Consider the following 25,410-nt stretch of genomic DNA (forward strand, 5'->3'; position numbering starts at 1 on the left):
CTCGACGAATTTTTTCATGTACTCGTACATTTTTTCTTATCTGCTTCCCCATCTTCCCATCCTGACTGACCCCCTATGTATCGCTACCCTTAATTCCAGGTATCATAATACTCCAGACGCTGGCGAGGATATCTACGGGAAGGGCTCAATCGTCATCGTCGACAAGCCATCCTCCCTCCGCCGCAGCGCGCATGACCAAATCCACGCTCTTCTGCGCGTAATCCGCCATGCCCCGGCGCTTGGCTCTCGCACGCTTCGCCGCACGCTTGCCCTTTCTTCCCAGCAGGGCGTCCAGGTCCAACTCGCTCGAATTCGAGTCCGCCTTCTAAGCCTCCTCGGTGGTAGGAGCAGGTGCAGCGGCATCCTCAGTCTCCGCAACAACAGCAGGCACAGACGCAGGCTCGAGATCCATCTCCTCGGGCGTGGGGGCGTCTTCAATGTCAATGAGTTCCTTCTCCGCGACATAGGCGTCCTCCGCCGCCTTCTTCCTGGCAGCCTCGTCGATCGCCCTCTGCTTCTGCAGGCTGTTGTTGATGAGCGGGGTGGTGTCGTCAAAGATGCGGAGCAGCATGGCCGTCCGGTCCTCCTTGGGCAGCATGAGGTTGAGCGAGTGGATGCTCTTCCACAGCGGGAGCGCCATGCGCTCGCTGAACGCCGGGTCGGAGCCGTCGGGCTCGACGCGGAGCACGCAGCAGCCCATGCCGATGTCGCGCACGCGCTCGCCAATCTCGCCCATCTGCTCCCACTCGCCGTCGGCGATGCGGGGAAACATCTCAATCAGCAGACGGCGCAGCGTCTCCTTCTTGGTCAGGCGGACGACGCGCTGCTCGCCGACGTAGCCCTGGAGGATGGGCATGCCCTCGGACTGGATCCGCCAGCGGCAGATCTCGGCCGAGGGGGCGTCCTGCTTCATAAACATCTTTACGCCGCCGTGGATGACCTTGATGCCGCGGCCCTCGTTCTCCGTAAGGATGTCACGCGCCAGCGCCGAGGTGTAGTAGACGGCCTTGGCGGGCTCGCCCGTGGCGTTGCGGACCATGTAGCGGTCGTCGGGGAAGCGCGGCGAGATGTGGTAAAAGTCGCGAATGTTCTTGATGACCTCGTGCTTGGGGTCCAGGTACTTGAACGGCTCCTCGACACGGCCGTGGATGTTGCGGTTCGAGTTCTTGGGCTTCTCTTGTGTTGTCGTCTCGAGCTTGGCCTTCTTGGTCTCTTGGGTCTCGCCGTCAGCCGTCTCGTCTTCTCTCGGTCGCTTAACACCGTTCGTAGCATCCTGCTCCGCCTCCTCGGCCTTTTCCTCACTTTTTACTTCTTCGGTGGCTTCAGTGATGGTCTCAGGGGCCGTCTCCGCAGCCGTCTCGGGGACTGCCTCGACCGCCTCTTCGGTCTTCACGGCGTCGTCAACCTCCATGTTCGCCTCGGTGTTCTCGGTCTCAGTCGCGGGCGTGGCTTCGGCAGGTGTGGCGGCCGCAGTCGCTCCGTTTGACTTGGTGGACTCGTCGCCCTGCTTCTGGTCCTCGGGGCGGATCTTGACCTCGGCCTTCTTCTGCAGAACGGTGATGAAGAAGCCTCCAGTGTCCTGCTGGTGAGCGTAGACACGCATGCAGCGCTCAAGAGGCAGGTCGGCGCAGACGCTGCCCTCCAACGGCGGGAACATGGTCTCGACGAGTCTTCCGGGAGCGACGCCCTCGGTGCTGTTCTTGGTCCACTCATCGACCTCGGCCTGAGAGCTCCACAGCCTGCCAGACTTGTCCATGATCCGCCACTTCTTCATGCCGGGGGCGCGAACGAGACCCTGCAGCTCGTTACTGCAGTCGACGATCTCGACCTTATCCGGGCCACCAGCGCGATCGATGGCGGCCGCGACGACGGACTCGTTCTCGACGGGGTTCATACTGCAGGTGGAGTAGACGACACGGCCTCCGACCTTGAGCATGGCGAGCGCGCGCAGCAGGATTCTGACCTGAGTGACGTGAAGACCCAGCGCACTGCCAGGCTGCCAGTCCTTCCACAGGTTCATGTTCTTCCTCAAGGTACCGTCACCCGAGCACGGCACATCGGCGAGGATTCGGTCGAACTTGAGGTATCGAGGCTTCGTCGGGGTCTCGGGGTTCGCGGGGAGCCTGATCGCGGGGTACTGAGTGGCGTCGTGGTTGGTAACGAGCAGGTTAGGGGATCCGAGACGCTTGAGCTGGTGGACAAGCATGTGGCCGCGCTTGTAATCGGAGTCGTTGGCGATGAGGAGGCCGGTGGTGCGGCCAGAATCCGAGGGGTCGGCCGAGAGATCAGCCTGGCGCTCCTCCTCCGTCTCGTCGCCGAGGTCGAGGCCGTCCTCCTTGGCAAAGGCGCGCAGAACCTTTCTGACTCTCGCCTCCTCGCCCTGGTGAATCATCTCGAGAAGCTGACCGGCCTTGCTGCCGGGCGCGGCGCACATGTCCAACACGGTCATGCCGGGGCGGACGTCCATCAAGAGGGGAGGAATCATGCTGACGACCTCCTGTCTGCTGATGTTGCCGACGGTCGTCTCGGAGACGAGGAACTTCTGGAAGGCGGCAAAGGGGGGGTATTTGCGAATAATGTTCTTTGGGGTGGTCATCCACCAAGCGAGCTCGTTGGGGTACCACGCCAAGGGCTTGGGGGGCTCGACGGTGCGTCCATCGGCGTGCTGGATGTTCTGGATCTCGGGCATGTATCGGGTTTGCAGCAGCTTCTTCACGGCCAAGGCGTGGCTGAATTTCGGGTCAGTAAAGATCGCGCGAGACAAGATCTTCCTGTCCTCCGTCAAATGACAACCAGATGCCTTACCCTTTGGAGCCGCAGAAGCGGAAGCTGTTGGGCAAATCTCTGCGCAGGGCATCCCAGAATGGGCCTTGCTCCTCATCGGAGAGACCAAAGATAGTATTATAGTAGCGCTGGAGTCTCTCGTTCTCCTTCTTGACGGCAGGATAGTTCTGCCACGACTCGCTGCGAGGCTGACGACCGCGGTCACCGCCGCCCTCGGCGTTGCTGCCGCCGCGGGACTTGCCCTTCTTGCCTCCCTGATGGAATGATTGTCAGCGCGCGCGAACAGGCAGCAGGAGTCAATTGAAAAGCGACCGCAAGAACTTACTCTGAACTTGCGACCCATGATGCGTCGCGGGGGTGGGAAGAGAAAATTAAGTGAACGTGCGTGGAGGGGTATGGGTTGCGCACGGCGAGTGTTGTTCGAAAGGAAGGGAAATTCAGAGGTAAGAGTCGTCGCAGTCCAATCCTGTCAGCGTTGGTGGGTAGTGTCGCGCGGTGTGAAATTTTGCCGTCACCAGAAAAAGAGCAACGGAGAAAAAAAAAAAAAGTTGGAGGTTCGGGCGGAATGCGCCAACATACGGCCAGCCCCTCGATTGGAGATGATTGGCCTATCAGAGGATAGCTACGGGGAGCGATCTAATCACCCCGCATCGAACCCCTGCATCCTCAGGGTCCGCCCCGGCCCCCCGCCCGGCATGTATCCGCTGAAGCCTGCTGGAGCCCGCTGAGAAGTGTCCCGCATTCATCACCTCTCAGTGTGCATACGATTCTTTCAAGATACAGGTAAGCACCAAAGGTACTCAACCTTCATCTCATCATCCTCCCATCTTCGGCGTCTGTTACTGCGGTAGATGCGATCGGGATTTTGACCATATCGGCTACGGTCCATGTAAACTCAAGTAGCTCACCTCTGCGGAATGAGGCCGCAGGCACGGCGCCGATTACTCTACTTCTGGGAGCCCAAGCTTCCTGGAGGTCTGCACCTCATAGATGCGTGACATCCGCAGGGCGTGACAGCAAAACGTAAACTGTACGCTTGTCATCGCTTTCAAGAGCCTCCGATCACCGTCGCGGAGCTCATTCCGCTTCTCCCTCACTAAACAACCAAGTAATCCTCTCCGTTGTATTAATATCTCTACTGCTATTGGATACCTGAGCTGAATGGTGGTGGGCACCGAGGCACGCATCGTCAGGGATGGAGGGCCCCAAAACGCCAGAGCGGCACAATGGACGTATAATGCGGGGTTTGCCTCGGGACCCGAGTACCGGTAGTCGGCGGAGAGCGTGGCCAACTCTTAGCAATTCCAGGCTTGATTTCCGTCTTGATAACTGCAGATTGCTGTCTCATTCTGTTAGTGACGTGGAAGTTGATCCCCCATACCTGCCAGTGGGGGTTGGGGTATCGGCAACCGAAGCTTGAGCTATCCCGCATTAAAGTCTATATGCGACCCTTTCGGATGGACATTCGCGTGGCGAGGAAATACTCATCTCTCACACTTCATCTCACTCATATAAAGCTCAAACCCACGTCCGCAATTGCCGGTACTATTCTCTATTCATATTGAAACAACATACACATACATATGTTCTGTAAAGCGATCCCTCATTGAGAGAAGAAAACCATGGCACCATCAACCTCAGTCAGCCAGATTCCCCACGCGGACGCCTCCGCCGTCAAACACACAAACGGCAACGGCGTTCTGCCCAGCTCTACCATTGCGCCTGAAAAGAAGCCCGGGCAAGACAAGTCAAAGACCCTGGAGACCAAGGGCTTCCCCCGCCCGCAAAAGTTTGACGATCCGTACCAGCAGCGCCAGCACCTTAAGGAGCGTCTGGCCCTAGGCTTCCGCATCTTTGCAAAGAACGGCTTCGACGCCGGCGTCGCTGGCCACATCACAGTCAGAGTATGTATTCTTCCGTCTTAGAAACGCTCAACATATTCTCGAACCAGCTTCGTGAATCTAAAACTAACGACGTCAAAAGGACCCCGTTGAGCCGCAAACATTCTGGCTAAACCCATTTGGCGTCCCCTGGCCACTACTCAAAGCGTCAGATCTCATTCGCGTAGATGAGAATGGCGAAGTGGTCGAGGGTGGCCCCGTCAGGCTCTTGAATACCGCCGGTTCGTCCCCTCAGAACGGCCCAACTTTATTAGTTGCCTCTCAACGAATCTAGCTGACAATGTAAACTCGTAGCATACATGATCCACCACGCGGTCCATGAAGCCCGCCCCGAAATAAACTGCGTAGCCCACTCCCACTCCCTCTACGGCCAAGCCTTCTCCGCCCTCGGCCGCAACCTCGACATCACCACCCAGGACACCTGCGCCTTCTACAACGACGTCGTCCTCTACAACTCCTTCGGCGGCATCGTCCTCGGCAAAGAGGAAGGCCTGCGCATCGCCGCCGCCCTGGGCAACAAGAAGGCCGCCATCCTGCAGAACCACGGCCTCATCACCTGCGGCAAGAGCGTCGAGAGCTGCGTCTACTGGTTCCTCAGCCTCGAGCGGTGCTGTCACCAGCAGCTTTTGGCTGATGCCGCTGCGGGAGGGAGGGGCCACGAGACGGTCAAGATTGATCAGGAAGATGCTGAGTTTACATACAAGTCCATCGGGTCCGAGGTGGCAGGGTGGTTTTCGGGGAAGCCTACTTTTGATATGATGGAGCATGAGTCTGGTGTTGCTTATAAGATGTGAGAGTGGTGGAGGTGGTGGGGTTAATTATGTATGGAAATGCCAGGCAGAATGAACAGCTTTGATATTGATTATCACTGACTGAATTTGAGAATTTTAGCGACATGTAAGGTTTACCTATAGCCATCGGTAGCTACCTATACAAAAGGGAGCCCATACCATGTTGAATCGTGCCTCTTCAGGACTGGGTGGAAATGTAGCCTGAACGGTCTTTTGTCTGGAGTATTATATATTCCAGATTCGGTGGCTAGCCTAAGGCACGGTACATGGGACTGAACTCCACAGCCTTCGCATCAAAGAGAGATCCAGCGGTCCGTCCGTCCTGACGTGCCTCTTCACGTATTCGTTATGTACTACGTTCGGCTTAAAAAATGACGGGACGGGAGCAAGGGTGTCTAGAATGACTCCGGCTTAACAGATATGTTGACTGCGATAATCTTGCTACGCTCTCCAAATTCGAGACAAAGGCTAATGACGCACCAAGCTCTGGGATTTGTGTCTGGGGCATACTTCAAGTCACTGGTCATTCTTTCAAACTGAATAATTCTCAACGTATCGGACATGGACAACAAGGGGCCAGTCTTGAAGGAAACCATGACAATTTACGAGAGACTACCACATCTACGTACCTAGAAAGCCTCAGTTTCGTCCTTAAGGGTGTTCAGGCTATCGGCTAAAATGTCATAGATCGATGTGGTCTCTCCTGTTCTAGGAACTGTGTCAAAGTCCCAGCTCAGAAGGTTCCTCTTGCACTTTGAGGATGTATAAAACCAGGCCATTCCATCTGTCTGCGTCGTTTCAACCTTCCACCGGGTTGCGGAAGATTGTTGCAATGCCGTCTATAAGAGTTCCTGGTTTAGTTGCGACTCCTTGCACCGCTCTAGCCACGACAAAGAATGAGATATCCTTTCTTTTGTGTCACTGCCTGATTTGATGAGTGTAGAAAGGGTCTAAGCTGCATCTTCGAAAATCGTCCAGTGATATAGCTTAAATTGGTTCTCCATTCTTTGTTAGTTTTAAATTTATCCCAACTATCCGCTGTAAAAAATATTGGGTATTTGTAGAGGAGGACGGGAACGGAAGTCATATGTAACTAATCTCGGTCGATACTGTGTAGGAAAATCTGGCTGCTTGCCTATAATTTGCCTCACATCAAACCAAACAGACAGGAACGGAACCTAGCACGGTCTCTTCACAACTTACAAGCTCGAGTACAGTCTTGCTCCCTGGACTCAAGCCCCTAGGCACAAGCTAACCACGCTATTTGTGTCGGAGGTTCAAGTATGTAGGTGATCACATGAATCATTCAATGTATCCGATCTCTATTGAGCTCACTCTCCGACTGCAGATTTGAAATATAAGTAACGGCTTCTTTCTATGTGTATGTGTACAGGATTTCCATACAGATGCCAAAATTACACGCAGCCCGGGCACAATCTATAACATGCTGTTCTAATGCATCATATCCAACTCCCTGACTGGCTTCTCCAACCGCCTTACACATACTGAGATGCAGGGACAACCTCGGCCCCTTTTCACTTATTTTCCACCCTCAAAAAGCTCCTCCAAATCCTTCCTCTCACCACTATGATGAACCATGTCATAAAACACGCCTCTCGCTTTATACAACTCAACCGGTCGACCCGCCTCAACGACCCGTCCAGCCCCCATGACAACGACCGTATCATAATCCGCAATCGTCCGCAGGCGGTGGGCAATCGTGACCAACGTACGGTCGTCACCGCCACCATCTCCGTTAACCTCCCTCCGCAGCACAGCCTGAATACCCCTATCCGTCTCATAGTCCATGCTTGCCGTCGCCTCATCCAGCAACATCAACCTGCTGCCCCGCACCAGCGCACGACACAGCGAGAGAACCTGGCGCTGCCCATGGGAGAAGTTCTCACCCTTGGCATTCACAACCGTCGACAGCGCCAACTTGGAAGAGTCACCGTCACGCGCGACCACCGCCGCCGCGTCGTCGTCCGCGTCGGTATCCACGTCCGAAGAAGGCTGGTACTGGAACGAAGCAATCCCTTGACACGACTCGAGCGCCCTCTCGAGCACGGGCTCGGCAATCTTGCCCGTCGGGTCGAGGTTCGTCCTCAGCGTGCCGTTGAAGAGCACGGCCTCCTGCGGGATGATCGTCAACGCCTCGCGGAGCCGGCGGCGCGGGATCTTGGTGATGTCGATGCCGTCGTAGAGGATCTGACCCGACACGATGTGCGTGAAGCGCAGGAGCGAGAGGACGAGGGTGGATTTGCCGCTGCCCGTGCGGCCGACGATGGCGACGCGCTCGCCGGCGCGGAATTTGAGGTTGACGTCTGTGAGGATGTTGGGACCGTCTTGATCGTAGCGGATGGTGACGTTGCGGAACTCGATTTCGCCTGTTGTCGGCCAGATTTTGGGGATGACGTGGGTTGGGGTGTCGGTGTATTCGACTTGGCCTTCTTCCGGGTAGGATTCGTCGTCCTTTTCTTCGGTGTCGAGGCCGGCGTATTCCTTGATACGTACGAACTGTTCTCTGATGTTAGCCACCGGAACTCCAGAATCACAAAGAAAGGAGGGGGAAAAGGGGATGCGCGCAGCTTACACTTTGCAGCTCTACCTCGAGGTCGTTCATGCTACGGACGAGACCCAGGATCGTCTGACTCAAACCGGTGGCATTGTGCAGCGAGAAACCCACAAGACCGGCGCCCACAAGGCCGGCCTTGGACACGGCAATGATGCCCGCGCTCAAGCCGACCAAGGCCGTGATGACATCGACGCGCATCGCGACCCACCGATTGCAGTTGAAGTGCGCCTCCGCCGCCCGAGACCAGACGCGGAGCTTGTCCGCGAGGTTATCACCAAAAGTATCCGGCATCCCGGCCCGCGCACGAATAATAGGCAGACCCGCGAGTGTATCCGCAAACTGCGAAAAGATGGGCGACTGCGAGCTCGCGACGAGACGCTTGATAGTGACGGCCGTGCGGGTGTAGATCTCACCGACGATGAGGCCGCACGTGGACGCGACGGCGGCGGGCACGATGAAAATCGGCATGATGGAGCTGATGGCGAAGATGCGGATGACGAGCGCCAGTGAGCTCTCGAGGAAGGCGCGGAGCTGCGGACTGACGCTGAGGTCGAGCGAGGACATGTCGCTCGAGAAGCGGTTGATGATGCGGCCGACGGGCGTCTGCTTGTACCAGCTCAGGGAGACGCGCATGACGGCGCGGATGAAGTCATTGTGCAGCTTGCGGGCGGCGTGCCAGGCGCCGTTCTCGAAGACGAGGAAGACGGCGGCGTAGAGAACCGACTCGGTGACGGTGACGGCCGCGTAGACGCCCAGGTAGAAGGCGATGTCGACGGCCGTCTGCCTGTCGTAGGCGTCTACCCAGACCGAGAGCCAGAGGGTGCCGCCCATGACGGAGAGCTGGGAGAGGAGCATCAGGAAAATGCAGAATACTGCGTAACCTGGGCCGCCAAAGTAGGTCATGTACTTGAAGACTTTGTTTCTAGTTGTTAGCTTTGAAGCCTTGAAGGTGGTCAGGGGGTTACACTTACACATTAAACGAGCGCTCTTCCCGCTGGCCTTCATCTCCTGAGCAACCACATCCTTCGTTCCCTTATCGACGGCGACCTTTCTGGTGTCGTTGAGCGGATCCGTCTGCGTCTCGACTTCGGTATCCGAGTTGTCGGAGACTTCAGTGCTGCTCTCGCCTTCAATATCCTTGGCGACAGCGACCGGGTGCCTGACGACACCAATATTCTGCTCAACGTGCTTGACGGCACCGTCCTCGAGAGTCAGGGCAACGTCAGCCTGAGCCGCAACCCAAGGCTGCTGCGCCACCAAGACCACGGTACGCCCTTTCAACAAATCGGAGCAGAAGCACCGCTCCCAAAGCGAGGCCGCCGTCTTGGCGTCGAGCGCCGAAAAGATGTCGTCGAGAAGCAGCAGGGGCGCCTTGGAGTACAGCGCCCTAGCCAGCGCGACGCGCGCCTTCTGACCGCCCGAGAGGGACGCGCCGTTCTCCCCGACGACGGTCTGGTCGCCGGCGTCCAGCTCCCGCAGGTCGACGGGGAGACAGCAGGCATTGACGACGGCGTCGTAGCGGACCGGCTCGAGGGGGCTGTTGAAGAGGATGTTCTCCTTGATGGTGTCGTTTTGCAGCCACGACGTCTGCGACGCGAAGGCCACGTCCTTGGGCCGCGTAATGATACCGCCCTCCTTGACCGTCTCGCCCAGGATCGCGAGCAGGAGCGTCGTCTTGCCGCTGCCGCTAACGCCCGAGACGACGTTGAGCCCGCCCTGGGCAAAGTCGATGGAGAGGTCCTTGAGCTGGAACGAGGCCGCCTTGTTGCGGCGGAAGGTGGCGTCCTGGATGCGGAGGGGTCCCTCGGGGTACTCGTCGAGCGGCGTCGTGGTGGCAAAGTACCTGTCGAGGCGGCTGATGGCGATGGCGGCGCCGGTGATCTGGCGCGACATGAAGGCGACCTGGCCGACGTTGCGGCGGATCTGCTTGACGAGGTACGTCGTAGTGAAGGCCGTGGCGGCCGTCATGGGCTGCCCGCAGACGCCGACGTAGAGGGAGAACATTGTAATCATGGAGATGTAGGGCACGAGGGCGCTGATCTGGTTGAGCATGACGAACGACAGCGACACGCGCCAGAGGTCCCGCTGCTCGCTGGCGCGCGCGTCCTCGATGGTCTCGATGATGGCGTCCTCCCACGCAAAGTACTTGACGGCGCGGATGGAGGCGAGGTATTCAGAGACGAGCGAGATGCGGGCGTCCTGTGCGCGCCGAGCTTTCCGCGTCAACCGGCCCATGAGCCGCGAGATGGTGACGGACACGGGCGCGGCGAGGAGGAGGATCAGCGTGCCCACGAGGGCGGGCCAGCCGAGCATCCTGTAAAGACCGATGACTGAGAGAATGGTGCCCACGGGCACGCCAGTCCCGGCCATGACGACGTCGCGCGCGCCAAAGATGGCCTGCACGTCAGCCGCCATGAGGTTCGCCAGGCGACCGGCCGACGTCGTAGATCGCCCGGCCTCCTCATCCTTCTTGTTCTTCTTCTTATCCTTGTCCTTGTTATTCTTGTCCCCCGCGCCATCGGGCTTGGGCGCGAAAATGTCCTCCTCGAGCTCCATGGACCCCATGGCTCGGTGGTACAGCTCCTGCGTCAGGGCGGACCGCAGACGGACGACCAGACGGGTCGACGTGAAGACGTACTGCTGGAACAGAACAGAGCGCGACAGCGGGCCGCAGAACATGAGCACCAGCCAGAGCCAAGGCTTGACGGAGGCGCCCTGGGGGTCCGCGAGGTAGCCCAGGAGGTGGTACAGGCCGTAGGGGGCGACGAGCTCCGATGCGTAGGCCGAGGAGATGTAAAAGGCCATGAGGTTGACCTCCTTGCGCAGCAGGTAAAAGAGCGTCCACGTCGTCGTGACACCCCTAGCCCTCGCCTTCTTGATCCGCGCGAGGAGCAGCAGCGGCTCGTCGTACCAGGGCAGCTGGGGCAGGTCCTCAAGGACGACCTCGCCGGTGCGGGCGCCCTTCCACATGACGGGGGTGAGCCACTCGAACGTGAGGTAGTAGTTCGCCCAGCTGCACGTCTCCTCGGGCGCGGGCCCGCGCTTCTCGTAGTCCTCGGGCATGGGCACGTCGTTTCCAAGCGAGGGGGGGACCCATTCCCTGGGCGTGATGACGGAGAGGACTACGGCGGCCGCCAAGCTCGCGAGGCTGCCCTTCACCGGCGCCGCCGCGAGGGCGCACTCAGACGAGACTTCGATGCAGGGCAGAGCGGAGGAGGCGGCGAAGATGAGGAGCTCGAGACCAAGGGCGAAGTTGACCTGGTGCAGGGCGACGTGCCGCCACTCGAGATCGTTGACGAGCCGTGAGAGGCCTAGGACGAGGGCGTAGGCGGCGACGAGGGCGTTGAGCCAGGGAGTCTGTCCGCGGGCGGCCGCGAGGGCAAGGAATGCTAGTGCGGAAGCACGAACGAGCTGGGCGAGGAGTTCCCAGGGCCATCTGATGCTAGCGGCGCGGACAGTGGTGGTTGTGGTGGTTTGAGGTGGCGATGAGGGCTTGTTGCAGCGACGGATGAGGCGTGAAGCAGTCCAGAGCGCAGAGATGACGAGGACGAGGGCTTGAGGGTACCCTGAGTCGGCGATTTGGGTCACGTCGTTGATCCAGGGTAGTTCTGCATGGCTATTTGAGGTTCGTCAGTAATGTTCCTTTTAACGTCTAATCAGATACGTAGGAGCAACGGATGAGAGACTGGAATCCTCCACCACACGCTCTCATGCGCCCTCACAGAAGAAATGTGCAGAAAACACTTGATGCCATAGATTCACTAGGTTTTTGAATCAAGCCCGGAGGAATAAGTCCCATAAGACCATCTGGTAACAGTCTTTGCATCCCATATCTAAACCCGGAACGATTCCCCTTCCCATGGCCATGTAGCGGTCAAGCATTCTGTACAGAACTCACCTCGGCGCAGTCGCCAGCAAAGCCTGGGATCGCAATCGCGCCTCAGCCGCGAGGGCAAAGACTCTCTGAGGTATGAGATCCATCATCGTCAGGGGCAGCGCAGCGAGAGAGGTGTTGTCGACACCACAGCCTCTTCTCCGTTGGCGCTTCTCTCGATGTGGGATTCTTGACTACTGCTATGAGCACCGCGTGTCATGAGCGAGAACAACGTTGAAACGAAGGATTGCAATTCGCTGGAGGATTAGTGCCCCTTCTGGGGAGTGAGGCAGTATGCAAGCCAAGACCAAGAAGGTCTACAGAAAAAGAGCGGAGGGGGTAGAAATATATCAAAACATGTCAAGAAGGTATTCAACGTAAGAAGAACGAAAGAGAATCCCGAGACGTTGTACTCGTAAGAAAAGGTCGATAAGATACGGCGAGACAGGGGGATCCCTAGTCTTCTAGGCTGTGCACCAGTTCTAGAGCAAATGGGAAACGGTCAATGAAGGCCTTCCGCTGGGGGGGTACCCCAGCTAGGCAGCCAGAGCCTAGTCGGGATGCGTTCATCCTCATTGCTCGAATGTTCGTTTCGTCCATCCTTCCGGGGTTGTGTGGTTTGTGACGGGGAGGGGCCGATTGCTGAGAATGCGGGAATGATGACTGGACCGCAGGACTGGCAAAGAATGCTAGCAGCTAATAAGATGGGGGGCAGGGTCACCGGTTGCGAAAGCGGCATCCAGAGTGTTGCAATCCAACCCGACATGGGTTTTTGCATGCCGCCCTTGGATTGACACATTTATCAGGTAATGTACTGAATCCCGAAGCCTAGCCCGACTGATCGTCATTGTCAGCTTAATACCCTTCAAAAGGTTCTCTCTCCAGTGCATTGCCTTTTCCCAAGGCTGCACTTTTGTAAGATGCACAAGAATCAAGTTCCCAACAACAGAGCTCTCGGACAACTTTGCCGGTCTCGGGACCGGAAAGTGGGGCCATAAATTTGACCTCTTCCAAACGTCGGGAGCGGATGCGGAATGGGGTTGCCGGCCGAAGCAGGCAAGCCCAGCAAGCCATCCCACTGACGCCACTCCCGTCTGTGAGGTCGAATTTAAACCAAAGTCCCAAACTTCAACGTACCAAAGTTCCTTTAGTAGATACGAAGACCAAATTACCTAGGTATCCTAAAGTGGCCTTCCTGATAAGAGCGCTTACGGACTTCAATTCCCCAAAGAGAGTTTCGTTCAAGACGTATTCCAAGTTTCATGCCCATGCGGTCCCATGGATAATAATATGGGCGGGCACCCCCCGTCGCATCCCGCCCATCTAGTTCCCGTCCCGTGTAAGAAAGCTTGGCATTTCAAGGAACCAACCCTTCTCGACTTCGCACAGGGAGGATCATGGCCAGATTATCCCACTTGCTTGAAACGAGTCGTCTCGGGGCATTGTGATTCACCAGAAAGATTTATAAACGGCACCGACTGCATCGCATGAAGCCTGTCTCTGCTCTGTTTAATATGGACTTTTTTATCAATTCATCTCGCAAAGTACATAGCAACATAATTAATCATCCTACAATACGCAATCATCAAAATGCAGCCATGGACATGAAATCACCTCCTCTCCATAGATCCCAACATCACAATGCAGCAACATAGCAGCTGCCGCATCAAATACACCACCCCCTACACCGTTGGACCCCCCCCCTCCTTCTCGGGGCCTGTCAGCCTGCCTGACACCACCGGCATCTCGTCGCTCAAAACGGCAGGTCCAGGTTCCCCCCTCACCAGACGTCTCATTGGATCATGACCGGCACCTTCAAGAGAAAGCTCATCGATCTTTGAGAGGAGAGGGGGGAGTCAGGACATGGCAATCATGTCATATGCATCTTTTCTTGTTTTCGCTCACCAATTTTTTCCCGCGCCGTTTTATCCGTGTGTTCTCTCTTCTCAACCACTATTGCAGGATAAACGAGATTAGGCAGCAGTTGCGATTCTGACTTTGAGTTGTTGTCCGTTCCTACCGGAGCGAGCAACATCTTTCATCAAAACCTAGAAACCTCTCTCTTTCACTTATGGCAAAAACTCAAGGTCAAGGAACTAGACGGACACGCAAGGCACTCATACGTAGAGAGGGAATCTAATTATACGCTGACAATCTTTACCCCAAAAACTAATCAAGTTCTTTCAAACATAATACACACTTGAGCCTCCTGGCCGTGGTGATCTGTCTTCGTGATATGTACTTCATGTGCGTTAGAAACGTCTTCAAACGACCCCTCTCTCCCTTCTCACGCTCCATGGTTCCCAGGCAAGGATGAGAAAGAGATAGGCAGAGAGACCGATGAACAAACGAGCACACTTCAACCACCCAGTATAAAAACGCCCCCAAAGCCAAAGCCTCAACGCACTCCCCATTGGGCTTCTTTATTTCCCACTCCCCAAAAACTTGTTTTGACGACGCCAGGCAATGCAATTAATGAGCGCCTTCCCCACCGTTTCGTCTTTCCTTCCGTTCCATTCTTTCTCTCGTTCGTGTCGAGAATCAAAACATTAAGGGAACCTCGCTGTCCAAAATAAAACATTAAAATGACGATGACAAACCCTCACGGGGTTTAGTCTGCCTTGATTGCTCTGTCCGCACAACGTCAGCTTCTTTTTCCCCATAAGAATCCGGAGAGTGAGTGAAAGGAAGAAAGCTTACCCATAAATCCTCCGAACAAACGCGTACGCGCTCAGGAACCCCACCGTCCCCGTCAGGAGACCGTATACACAACACGCCATGAAGCTGTAGCTGAAGAAGAGCATACTGCTCACGAAGCCGGTAATGTGCAACTTGAAAAAGTAGTACCACACGCAGTACAAAAACACCCACACGGCGCTCCCACCGCCGACGGCGAACGACTGCCACCACCAGTTGTAGTTCTCGGCGCACAGCCGAACGTAAATCGTCACGACCGTCACCTCGGCAATCGTCACAATCAGAATCACCGACACCACGGCCAGGAACCCAAACACGTAGTAGTAGCCGCTCTTGTCCTGCCAGACGGACTGGAACACGAACAGCAGCTCAATAAAAATGACCGCAAAGGGAATCAGCCCCGCGAGCAGGACAGACTGCCACGACTTGATGTACCACGCCTGCCGGGGCACCTGGCGCGGCGCGACGCTCGTCTTGGTCGGGTGCTCCCATTTGGCGCTGCGGACGAAGCCGAACCAGGAGCCGGCGTAGACGAGGGGCACCTGGATGCAGAGCCAGAGGAAGATGATGGCGACGAGAGTGCCAAAGGGGATTGCCGTGCTTGAAGCCTGTGCCCAGACGAATAGGTTAAGGATAAAGACGATGCCAAAGAGGAGGCCGGGGAAGAGGACGGCGGTGACGAGCGCGTTCTTGCGGAAGTCCTGGCCGTCGAACGTCTTGTAGACGCGCGCTGAGAAGTAGCCCGAGAAGAGGCCAGCGAAGACGAAGAGGCCGACGCCGACACTGATGAAGCCGCCGCGGAAGCTAGGGTTAAGGACGCCGAGGGCGCTTAGCAGAACGAGACCAACCGCCATGAAGAGCAGCTGCATGCCGGATCCGACGAGCGGGGCCAGCAGGTAGCCGTGCCGGGGCGTCCGGAAGACGTCGGCGTGCAGCAGCTTCCAGCCCGTAACGTCCTCGAGTGCCTCTTCGTCAGACGACACGTCGGCGTCGTTTTCGGCGTCAATTCCGGCTCCCTGATCGAGCAGTCCGCCGGTCTTCTCAGAAAGTCGGGGGGATTTGTTGCTGGCCGTCTTCTTGCGCTTCAGCTTTGGCTTGCCGTCCTCGAGGGGCACCTCCTTGTAGCCCTTGATATCGGAGCGGATCGTTCTCGCGAGAATCATCAGGACAATGCCCGTGAGCAGACCGCAGATAATGAGCGAGTTGACAATGGCCAGCCAGTGAATCTTTTGGCCCTCCTCCTGATTGACAAAGTACAGATCCCAGCGGCGCGACCACTCGACATTGTTGTCCTCGCGGAAGTAGACGGAATAGGTATAGGGCACGGTCAGCTTGGCACCGTCGTCGGCGAGGTCTTCGTCATCGTCGGTAGCGGGGTGGTATGAGGAGGAATCGAGGTTCTGCTGCTGCTTTGGCGTCTCGGAGGACTTATTCGGGGCGAGGTAGAGCTCGAAATTCTGGTCAATATTCTGCAAATCCGCAGGGCACCCATTCTCGTCGCGCTTGTTATTGGGTCCGATGCTCTTGGGGTACACCTCGAAGCCGACGACGACTTTACCGCCGCGCTCGCCCGCCTTCCCGGGGGCTCTGCGCCAACGGATGACAATGGTGTGGTGGTTGTTGAGGAAGTAGCGCGGCTTGCCGCTGCTGGCCGAGTAATCCGTGAAGCCGAGCTTGAAGCCGGCGGCGTAGTACTTGCGGCTTTTGTCGACGGTTACGAAGCTCGTGGCACCGGGGAGGTTATCGACGATCCATTCGGTGACGTAGCCATCGTGTACCATGTCCTTTGCGCGGCGCATGTCCTTGCGGCTCATCTCGCGGTTGCACAGCAAGTTGCACGGCTTGTCCTGTCCGACGACCAGGTCAATGTCGGACGTCTTGATCCTGTCGCCGCGGAGGACCTCGCCGAGGTTCAGGGGGATGCTTTGTCCGCTAAGCAGTCCCGTGCCGGGCTTGCGCTGGCCCGTCGGCGGGCACACGAAGGGGAGGTCGTAGTAGGCATACTGCAGCTGAGTGTTGTCGGAGTAGACCTTGTTCACGAGTAAGGGTACCTGCTCGCCGTCCTTATAGCTCTTAATCGACCAGCCTATAGTTTAATATCAAGGTATAGTCAGCGGGCAATTGCTCGAGCGAGAGAGAGGTGTTTGAGATCATGAGCTAGGAGCTTCTTTCTGAGGGCGGCGAACCTGGAATGTAGAATGCGTCGGCTGGTGCGGCAAGCAACAGGGAGACGAGGCACCCCAAGCCGGCCTTGAGCACCTGTCGCATTGTAATTAGGTTCGGTATTTGCGAGTTCGTCGTCGTTGTCGAACTATATCCGCATAGACCGTCTCGACGAAGTTTGTGTAAGTGGTAAAAGAGGTGACCCGATAAGATGGGCGACCTGTCCTCTGCGGTGGTGGTTGTGGTTTAATCGGGGTACCTTTCCGGCTTGGAGGGAATTGAAGGACAATTGAGGATAAAATTAGGCCAAGTCAGGAACGCAATCAAGGTAAGACGAGTCCGGTCGCGTTCAGGTTCAGTCGAGGGTCCGTGGCTGCACGGTGTCTCTCTCCGCGCCACGCCGCCGCCGCAAATGGGTGGGAGGGCGGAATCCAAGAAAACTGGATCGGACTGGGCTGCGCAGATGTGCCGGCCCCAAAGGATCGCAAGAGGAGGAAACTCGGGGTGGTAGAAGGTGAGGTGAGGTAAGCTGAGGCGGAAACGAGTGGAATCGGTACCAAGTACCCAGGAAAGAAGTCTAAAGGTAAATTGTCAAGTATCAAGCTTCGAAATCTAGAACTCTCCCGTCTTGTTGAGAAATGACGCAAGTGAGCCCGCCGTCGGCCGTTATCGTTTTTGTTTCGAAACGGGGTCCAACCTTGGAAGAGTGGGTGAGGATGGAAGGGCGAGTTGAGGTGTTGTTGTTGTTGGAAGTAGGCAGGTTGAGTGATGGGAGACAATGTATGCAGCACGGGGGGAAGAGGCACAAGAGGAATACAAAGACACACCCTCCAGATGGAAGGGGGGGAGGGGAGGAGAGGGGATGAAGAGGCAATTGGAAGAAACCTAGGACGTTGACGGGATGCAGCTGGCGGATGGAGGACGGGACGGAATCGGCGGGAAATAAGAACAGTTCACAAGGGGGGAGGAGATGGACAGAGCATGGGAATGGGAATGGGAATGAAAATGGGAGATTCACTGGGATTGCATGGCATGAGCACATGGGCTGCGAGCATGGGGATGGATGGTCGGGATGGGGGGATCGATGATGGGCGCACGGTTCAAGACCACTTTACATATAGGAGCCCACTGAGAGGTGAAGCATCGATCAGAGAAAGGCCCGGAATAATTCATAAATTGCTTTTAATCATTCAACCTCAATCTGAGATGCCGTCTCCCAGCGTAGCATCGCGGTCGTCGAGTGCCATCCATCCCTCGCTGTAGTCCCCATCCGGCATCTTTGGGGGGAGGGGGGGAGCCTCTCTTCCCCTCTCTTCTCTTTCACAGATGGTACTCGCCTTGCCTTACATTGGATATCAGTAGCTTTGTACTTCTAATGTAAAGTAAGGCAAGGTAGGCACGCTTCCCTACGCGCTTCAGTTCCTATCTCGCGCCTGCCAAGACCAACATGTCTCTCAATGAGAAGCGCAAGACAGGAGCGGGAAGGCTTATCGCAATTCACCCATACTCATCCGTATGCGTACCTTGAAATTCCTTGCCCAGACTCTTTGCCCAATCCCATGAACGCAAGCGGTAGTACAGACATTTCTGCAGGTAGATACCTATGTACATACGGATAGGTTGCTCACGGTTCACCCCCCAAGACCCTCCAAAGAGCAGGCGAGAAGTGCGCCCCAACCCCTATATCTGCCGCCGCCCGCTGTCCCGCCGCACCAATCAACATCTGCTGTTGGGGAAGCTAAATCCAACCGACACGAGGGGGGTTCACTCTTTGGGGCAGGTCGCAGCCAAAGATGAAAGGGGTGTCCGCGTCGTCACGTGTAGTTCCATTGTGATTTGTGCATTGCTTGTGTTTTACAGAATAGGATATCCAGCTAGAAAAAATAATTCTCACGCAAGAAGAGGGAGGAATGGTTGGTTATTTGTGCACAGCTTACCTCACCTCGGAACTTGCGCCTGAGCCTCATCCTCAGCTTTGCAAGCCCTCGACTCGCGAGTCACCGCACTAGAAACGATGCCATGTGGAAACAGACGATCGATCTTATTTAGTGTGGGCAGTTTACGCGGCTCCCGCTCCCTTTAGTCAAGTTACTATCAATAGAAACAAACGAACAAACCACTTCTGTGACCTGCCTCGTAGACGATCGCTCCCTCTCTCGAACAAACAGCATCGGGAGAGTGGGCTGTTGGACAGTGACAGGCCGGGTGTCAAGAACGCCCAGATATCGTCATCTTTCTCCATTCCCAATGTCACGGGGGGAATTCGCATACACGGATAGTGATGCAGTTTGCTTGGTGTTAATGTGCTAATGCCAGCTTATGCCGGATAATCAAACCCCCACATTTCCTCACCCCCAAATCCCCCTCATTTGCCCAGTGACCCTCCAGTCCGAGCTTCTTGGAAAAATCATGCTGAGCGTCCGGGGCAAAAGAAACAGGGAAAAAGCGGGATAGCAGCAAAAACTCCACCGCAATCTCGATACTGGAAGCAACAGGGGAAAATGGAAGCAACTTAATGGGCCTAGAACTTTCTGGGTGTCCGGCACGGCATGGCGGCACCTTTCTCCCGTTTTCGTCTCCACCGGGCACCTGCTTCCGGCCAGGTGTACCAGGCTCCTCCGGTCCGGGCCCCTTCACTTCTGCCCCATCATCCCGTCCCGTCTCCGGAGGTGCCACTCTGCCCCGGACCATCTCCCTCTCTTGGCATTCCGGTTGGAGACGGGTTCGGCCGCTGATTATGGATTGTACGGTCTGTGTCAAACATGCCGTGTGGGGTAGGTATTATTCGGATATAAGTGATATGAGTAAAACCAGGACCTCGGCGCTGAGGTGTTGTCAACCTCCTAATTGATTTTATTGGTCTTCTAGGGGTGATTCGCGCCCTTTTGTTTGGAAGAATACAAGCTTCTTCCTCCATAAATCAGTGCCATAAAGTACGTGCTAGGCAGGCCTCATCAGGTCGTATAAAACAAGTTCCAAAGGAGCCCAGATCTGAGTGATTTTGTCATATTATTACTAAGTATTGATGTGTTTATCCAATTTGCCCCTTGCTCTTTGGGTATCTTCAATTCCAACAGACAAAGTCTGCAAATGCATAACAAAAAAAACTCCAAATCAAGGCGTCCCGAATTTTAGTATCCAAGACTCCGGTAGCCCACCAGCTCGATTCTCTACTGGTATCATCGCCATCGAAACAAGGGAATAAAGGAAATTGCTGAAAGGAATATCGTGCTCAAAACCCCCCATAAGTCGTAATTCGTCAATGCAAGGAAACAAGGACTTAAGCTGCAAGAATCTCAAGCAGCGGAGACCTCGCCTCGCCTTGCAGACAAATCGCCGTAGCTAGGCAGCACGGAAGTACCCTGGAATTCGGGTGCGGGTTGCTGCAACAATCTCGGCTGGAGGAAAGCGTCCGCTTCCGCCTCCTCTTGCTGTGCCATCACGGCTTCGAAGGTGGGAAGGCCCGTGTCAAGCGAATCGAGCTGCATGGGCGGCTCGAGGGCGACTTGCAGAGGGATGTTCAAGTTGATCTTGGAATCGCCAACGACGATGGTCAACTGCAGCGTGTAGGTGCGGGAGATTAGGCAGGCGTGGAAGGTCGGGATAAAGGTCTTTCGGGCTGTGGGCAGCTTGAAAGGAATCTGGAGAGCGGCCTTGTGAAAGATGGGAGAGGAGCGGTCCTTGCTCGAGCGGCGGCTGTTGCTCTGACGCTGGCTGTCCGAGTCGGAGGGGCTGCCTTCACGCATGCCATCGCTGGAGTATCCGGAATCACGGCGGGCGGTGGAGGCCAGTTGCTGGCGCCAAGCAACCTTGTCAACCGATGTGGAGAAGAGGGAAACTGAGGTTTGGTATGCGAGCTGCTGGGTCATGGCATATGCCTCTTGGCTGTTCCCCATGTTGGGGAGCGACGACATGGGCGTTGCGCCATACCAGGTCTGAGCTTGGATCTTGGCCGAGACGGTGCTGACCTTGGGAGGCAGGATATCGGCAGAGGTAGGCTCAAAGTTGAGGTTGACCAAGACTGAGCCCTCGGAGGCTCCGCGGCCGTCGGCAGTCAGGTAGACGGCACCAGGCTGAGCGGTTGCGGCTGTGACAGTGCCCTGCTTGGAGGAAAAGATGTTCTTGCGAATGGTCTTTGTCTTGTTGAGGGCGTAGTTCTTGTCCTGCTTGGTGATGTTCAGAGGCGGGTCCTCGGGGGATCGAGGGAGGACTTTGATGTGGTGGGTGTCCTCCATGACCTTGATCGGCTTTCCGCCGAGCTCGTCCTGTCGCACAACGCGGGCCTTGATGACATACTGGACCTGGGCCATATCGGGGGCCATGTCATCCCTCTCCCAGCCGCCCATGGTCGGAGGCAGACGCATGTGGTAGTCTTGGATGTAATCGTACTGAGCCTTGTGAGTGCAAGCACTCATCGTCAGTTGGTGGGGAATGACAAAGTTGAAGGGAATGGTGTAAGCCCTGCCGGCCTCGAAAATCCGGGGTACGGGGTAGGCGGAAGCGGGAATGGGCATCTCGAGCTTCAGAAAGGTGTGAGAAGAAAGCTGAGGAATCTGAACGGCGTCAAGGCGAGTCCTCGAGATGCCGATCAGGATGATCTGAACAAAATCGAATCGGCTGTCATGGCTGGGCGTGATTGTGACCTCTCCAGAAATGGGGTTACCCGAGGTGTAGACCTTGGAGCTGTAGTGGTCGTTGATCTTGACCTCGATGCTCTGCCTCCTGGTGGAAGCAGGCTGTCGAGCAAAGGAGATGACCGAGCTCATGTCACTGTGGCTCGACATTTTGGCTGATTGATGGTAGATGGAGCTGGTTGGGTGTGACGATGACGATGATGGGAATGTCCCCGAGGTGGGGTGCGTAGCTTATATGTATGTAGACGAAGGCTTGAGTGAAAATCCCCCAGGTATTAGATGGGAACCAGATGGAGTCTTGTAAGTGACGATATGGTAATGAAACCAAGATGAAAGCCTGTGAGTGGTACGGAGAAATATAGACATTTCCATGACAAAAGGGTGGGCGAGGCGTGTCTCTTTAAGGTCGGGTCAACGTCAAGGATGGGAAGGGAGTAGATGGATGGGCAGGAGTGCAATGCAGCGTGATTGTTTGACTCGACTCGACTCGACTTGAGCAGATCCATGGCAGCAAACGCCAGGGCCGGAAACAACCTGGAAACCCTCCACCGTCGACGTCTTCCTCGCACTTGCAAAGGGCGGGCTCCTCATCCTCAGCCTGCGTGATGGAGGGAGGTGGGAAACGTACCGGTACCTGGCCAAGGTACATGAGGTACTCGGATGAGGTACCGACATTTGGAGAGTGGGTGGGTGGTGGGTGGCAGGCAGGTCCCCGAGCGGGAGACTTGCGGTTGCACGGGCAGTGGCCGAGACGGGAACTTGAACTGCCTGCCCTGCTGTTGACCGGTTGTTCAGTGTGTTCAGCGTGCAAAGGAAGGTGAAAAGTGGGACAGAAGACAGCAGAAAGACAAAATCTGAAGGATGGGGTCCACTAGAATGGTGGATGGCATAGCGGATGACTGGCGCTCCCAAAGGCGAGCTTGGGTGCTTGGTCTCGACAAGTGACGCCCTTCCTGTCGAGCTTACCTTACACAATTATGCGCTAGAGACATCCCCAGCGCTGTAGGGCATGCTCCGACTTCCATTCCCTCTGTAAGGTAAGGTAGGTAGGTAGACTGAGTAACTGCACGGAGTAGCCCACCGGTTGTTGGACGCAACTAGGTGGAGACTCCGAGACTCCGACCCTCAAAACGTCGCCAGCTGCGATAGAACGGCGTGAAAGGCGTGAATGGCAGCTATGACTCCGTCTGCTGCTCCGCAACTTCTCTGGGCCATCCAGGTTTCTTGTCACAGGTTTCCCATTACCGAATTAGCTAAGGTACCTTGGTATTGAATACCTGTTGAAGATATTTTACCTAAGCTCAATAAAGGTTTCTCGACATCAAAGTCCATTGTTGCACAGAGAAGGATTCAACTGCAACAGATCCTGATTTCCAATGCTCCAAATGATGCCATGTAGACCATGCAAGACGAGACGCATCCAACCCCAGACTCACAAGTTAAGGTACATTAAACAGCAATGCCTCTATTGTCTCTCCCTGCCGTTTCAAAATCAAAGGCTGCTTAGAATTCTTTGAGATTGGTAATCCATGGTTGGGAATCTCAGATTCAACTTTGCTAGCGTGTCGCACTTGCTCGCCAAAAGAGTCATCATGTCAACTTGGACGTCGTGGAAAGGCGCAGGACCCGCTTTAAAATGACGAGAACCGAGCAAGACCCTTTGACTGGACCTTCCTCCACCACCACACGGCGCCGATGATCGGCAGGTGCTCCTTACCTTCCTTTGGCAAGAACGAGACAGCAATTCCCGGCTGGTGCTAACCTCCTGATGCTTGCTGAGGCGGTAAGGCATGGAAAGCACCTCAATAGCGTCTGAATCAAGGGAAACTTTCATCTTCCCGGCCGATGCTTCTGACATGCATCTCCACCCACTCGGATTCCCGACCATCGCCAACGGAACCCGGCTCAAGCCTCTGGTACAGTCAGTCTGCTGACATGACGGATCAATTTGGACCCTGATGACTGTGACGCCAGCGCCAGCCAACTAGTGAAAGCTCAAGTCTCTCGCCGATCCCATACTCGAATAGAAAATGGGCAACCTCTGCGCAAAACCAGCGTAAACAACACGCAGCCCGCCCAGGCACTTGGCTGCAACCTTGGCCGAGAACCTGTCGTGCTTCCGGTACTCTCATGCATTCTCAGACCACCGACATGGCTCGACACGCCCTACTGCCGTCACGCTGTCGTCCGACACCAAAAGACAGTCAGCCGAATCTCCCAGCGCCCTCCCGGATGACATTGACGCAAAAGACAAAGACAGCACTAGCACCTGTTTACAACAATATTTACTTGCAATGTCGCGGACCTCTGCTCTCGGAGCTCAATCGGAGCCGTGCCAGACTCCAGCCGTTGCCATCTCCAGACTGGGGAATGGGGAATCAGAATAGAGCTAAGAGAGCCGCCCCCGCGACACCACGCAAGAAGCAACTCAAACCCAGGGTGATGCGGGCACGCGGGGAGCAATCATGGGATTCAAGATCCGCGACCCCAGCAATCTGCCAACGGCTGCAGCGAGCCAACGTCCAAAATGTCACATTATTATCTGCCTCCCTGCGGCCTGCCACTTCCTTCAACACCAAGTTGTGATAAGACGCACGAGACAGCAGGAGAACCACGGCCGGGCAGCCAGTGGCATACTTTTCAGCCTGCTGCCGAGGAGAAGTCTTGTTAGGTTCACTGTTCTTCAATGATCGACCCCAATCGCGTCGCCAGTCCGACACCGCTGTCCCAATCAGCAGCTTGAATTCGTTCCATCACCCTCCACGACGACTGCAGGCAAGGGTGGGAAATTTCCTTCCCGAGCACTTCACTTCGTCATCGCTGCAATACGCAGTCACACGCACCAGGCGTATTTTCAAGCATAGGAGCAGGTGTGTCGTTGGTTGAAAAATTACAAGCCCGTCGAATAAACAAGGGCAGCCTGGGTAAACCGACACAGGGTACAAGCACACGACAGGTACAGCAAGTATCGCAAGTACCTCTACCTCGATTCAATCGTTTTCACCCTCAAACATACGCGAGGTGGATATCGCAATCCAACGGACAAACGACGTGGATGAGAAGAAAAAAACTAATTCAGATACAAAGTTCGCAAAAACACACGACAACCGGCTGGGCTTTACGTACACGGAATCGATGTCTAATGAGATCCATCCAGGGGCGCGGCGCTTTGCCTTTAGGTGCCTGGCGGCTGTTGCTGGCATTACACGAGATCCATGCCATCGGGTCCCCTTGACGTACACGGTTGAAAGTGGACTCCCGCGGCGGAGGCACATCGGCCACCCGGTTCGGCCTCCCGTTAGCGGTCGATACCCTCTGTTAAGCCGGTGGATCCCCCGGTGGTCTGGGGCCCTGGAGGTTGCCATGATCCATCCGAAGGGTGCGCTTATGGGGGCGTGCCTCGCGAGTTCTTAACGTTAGGGGACGCCGAAAGTAATGAGATCCATCAGAGCTACGACCATGACCATCGTGAAGTGAAAATTTTACACTCGATCCCACGCCTTCAAAGTTGCAAAGGTCTCGAATGGCCACTCGCGGCCTCGCCAAGGTAGTGGCCGCATGGACCATTGGATGGCTCACACACCATGGAACATGCAAAAGAACAAACAGAGGGAAGCCATTACTCTCACATCACGAATGGTCGGGTACCGCAGGAGAGAACCCGAAGAGTACAGCTGGCCACGTTGCGGCCTACCAGGAGCGCAATTGGATGTCAAGTAACAACAGCCGCACGACGATGGTGAGCTTATGACTGATGAGATCCATCGAGGTGATGACGCTAGAATGTATGGAACGTCTGAATGGAAGGCTGGAACGAGCCAAGTACGTCAGGCCAAGGCACGGGAGCAAGCGGATCTTGAAAAGTTGAGACAAGACAAACTTGAGGCTCCATCGCGGAACAGAATGGGGCTCTTCGGGTTACAGTTTACGGCGCATCACTACCTGCAATGCTGCATGGCCATGCTGTGCGGCTCCTTTGTGAGCAGCAGCT

At 55.9% G+C, this 25,410-nt stretch overlaps 8 protein-coding genes across 8 annotated transcripts; 2 read left to right on the forward strand and 6 right to left on the reverse strand.

The window, feature by feature from the left end:
• Window positions 1–325: 325 nt before the first annotated feature.
• Window positions 326–3,127, reverse strand: CPAR01_10967 (NOL1/NOP2/sun family protein; the record flags this gene model as incomplete). Its single annotated transcript, XM_060495226.1, has 3 exons — window positions 326–2,729; window positions 2,806–3,038; window positions 3,110–3,127. The coding sequence occupies 3 exons, from the start codon at window positions 3,125–3,127 to the stop codon at window positions 326–328; spliced, it is 2,655 nt and encodes an 884-aa protein (XP_060345574.1).
• A 1,279-nt stretch (window positions 3,128–4,406) lies between these two features.
• On the forward strand, window positions 4,407–5,479 carry CPAR01_10968 (class II Aldolase and Adducin domain-containing protein; the record flags this gene model as incomplete). The annotated part of the gene is made up of 3 exons (XM_060495227.1): window positions 4,407–4,688; window positions 4,768–4,906; window positions 4,980–5,479. The coding sequence occupies 3 exons, from the start codon at window positions 4,407–4,409 to the stop codon at window positions 5,477–5,479; spliced, it is 921 nt and encodes a 306-aa protein (XP_060345575.1).
• Window positions 5,480–7,015: 1,536 nt separating this feature from the next.
• Window positions 7,016–12,035, reverse strand: CPAR01_10969 (ABC transporter; the record flags this gene model as incomplete). Its single annotated transcript, XM_060495228.1, has 3 exons — window positions 7,016–7,993; window positions 8,070–11,667; window positions 11,950–12,035. The coding sequence occupies 3 exons, from the start codon at window positions 12,033–12,035 to the stop codon at window positions 7,016–7,018; spliced, it is 4,662 nt and encodes a 1,553-aa protein (XP_060345576.1).
• Window positions 12,036–14,189: 2,154 nt separating this feature from the next.
• CPAR01_10970 (uncharacterized protein) lies at window positions 14,190–14,339 on the reverse strand (the record flags this gene model as incomplete). Its single annotated transcript, XM_060495229.1, has 1 exon — window positions 14,190–14,339. The coding sequence occupies one exon, from the start codon at window positions 14,337–14,339 to the stop codon at window positions 14,190–14,192; it is 150 nt and encodes a 49-aa protein (XP_060345577.1).
• Window positions 14,340–14,621: 282 nt separating this feature from the next.
• Window positions 14,622–16,890, reverse strand: CPAR01_10971 (endomembrane protein 70; the record flags this gene model as incomplete). Its single annotated transcript, XM_060495230.1, has 2 exons — window positions 14,622–16,708; window positions 16,809–16,890. The coding sequence occupies 2 exons, from the start codon at window positions 16,888–16,890 to the stop codon at window positions 14,622–14,624; spliced, it is 2,169 nt and encodes a 722-aa protein (XP_060345578.1).
• A 3,191-nt stretch (window positions 16,891–20,081) lies between these two features.
• Window positions 20,082–21,569, reverse strand: CPAR01_10972 (arrestin; the record flags this gene model as incomplete). Its single annotated transcript, XM_060495231.1, has 1 exon — window positions 20,082–21,569. The coding sequence occupies one exon, from the start codon at window positions 21,567–21,569 to the stop codon at window positions 20,082–20,084; it is 1,488 nt and encodes a 495-aa protein (XP_060345579.1).
• Window positions 21,570–21,836: 267 nt separating this feature from the next.
• Window positions 21,837–22,307, reverse strand: CPAR01_10973 (uncharacterized protein; the record flags this gene model as incomplete). Its single annotated transcript, XM_060495232.1, has 1 exon — window positions 21,837–22,307. A coding segment is annotated over one exon (471 nt), but the record flags the coding sequence as incomplete, so codon positions are not given.
• A 2,247-nt stretch (window positions 22,308–24,554) lies between these two features.
• Window positions 24,555–24,833, forward strand: CPAR01_10974 (uncharacterized protein; the record flags this gene model as incomplete). Its single annotated transcript, XM_060495233.1, has 1 exon — window positions 24,555–24,833. One exon carries the CDS (start codon window positions 24,555–24,557, stop codon window positions 24,831–24,833), a length of 279 nt encoding a protein of 92 aa, XP_060345581.1.
• Between the last annotated feature and the right edge of the window lie 577 nt (window positions 24,834–25,410).

The sequence above is a fragment of the Colletotrichum paranaense genome, assembly GCF_030867605.1.
Source record: "Colletotrichum paranaense strain IMI 384185 chromosome Unknown Scaffold_9.1, whole genome shotgun sequence".
NCBI classification, from domain to species: Eukaryota; Fungi; Ascomycota; class Sordariomycetes; order Glomerellales; family Glomerellaceae; genus Colletotrichum; species Colletotrichum paranaense.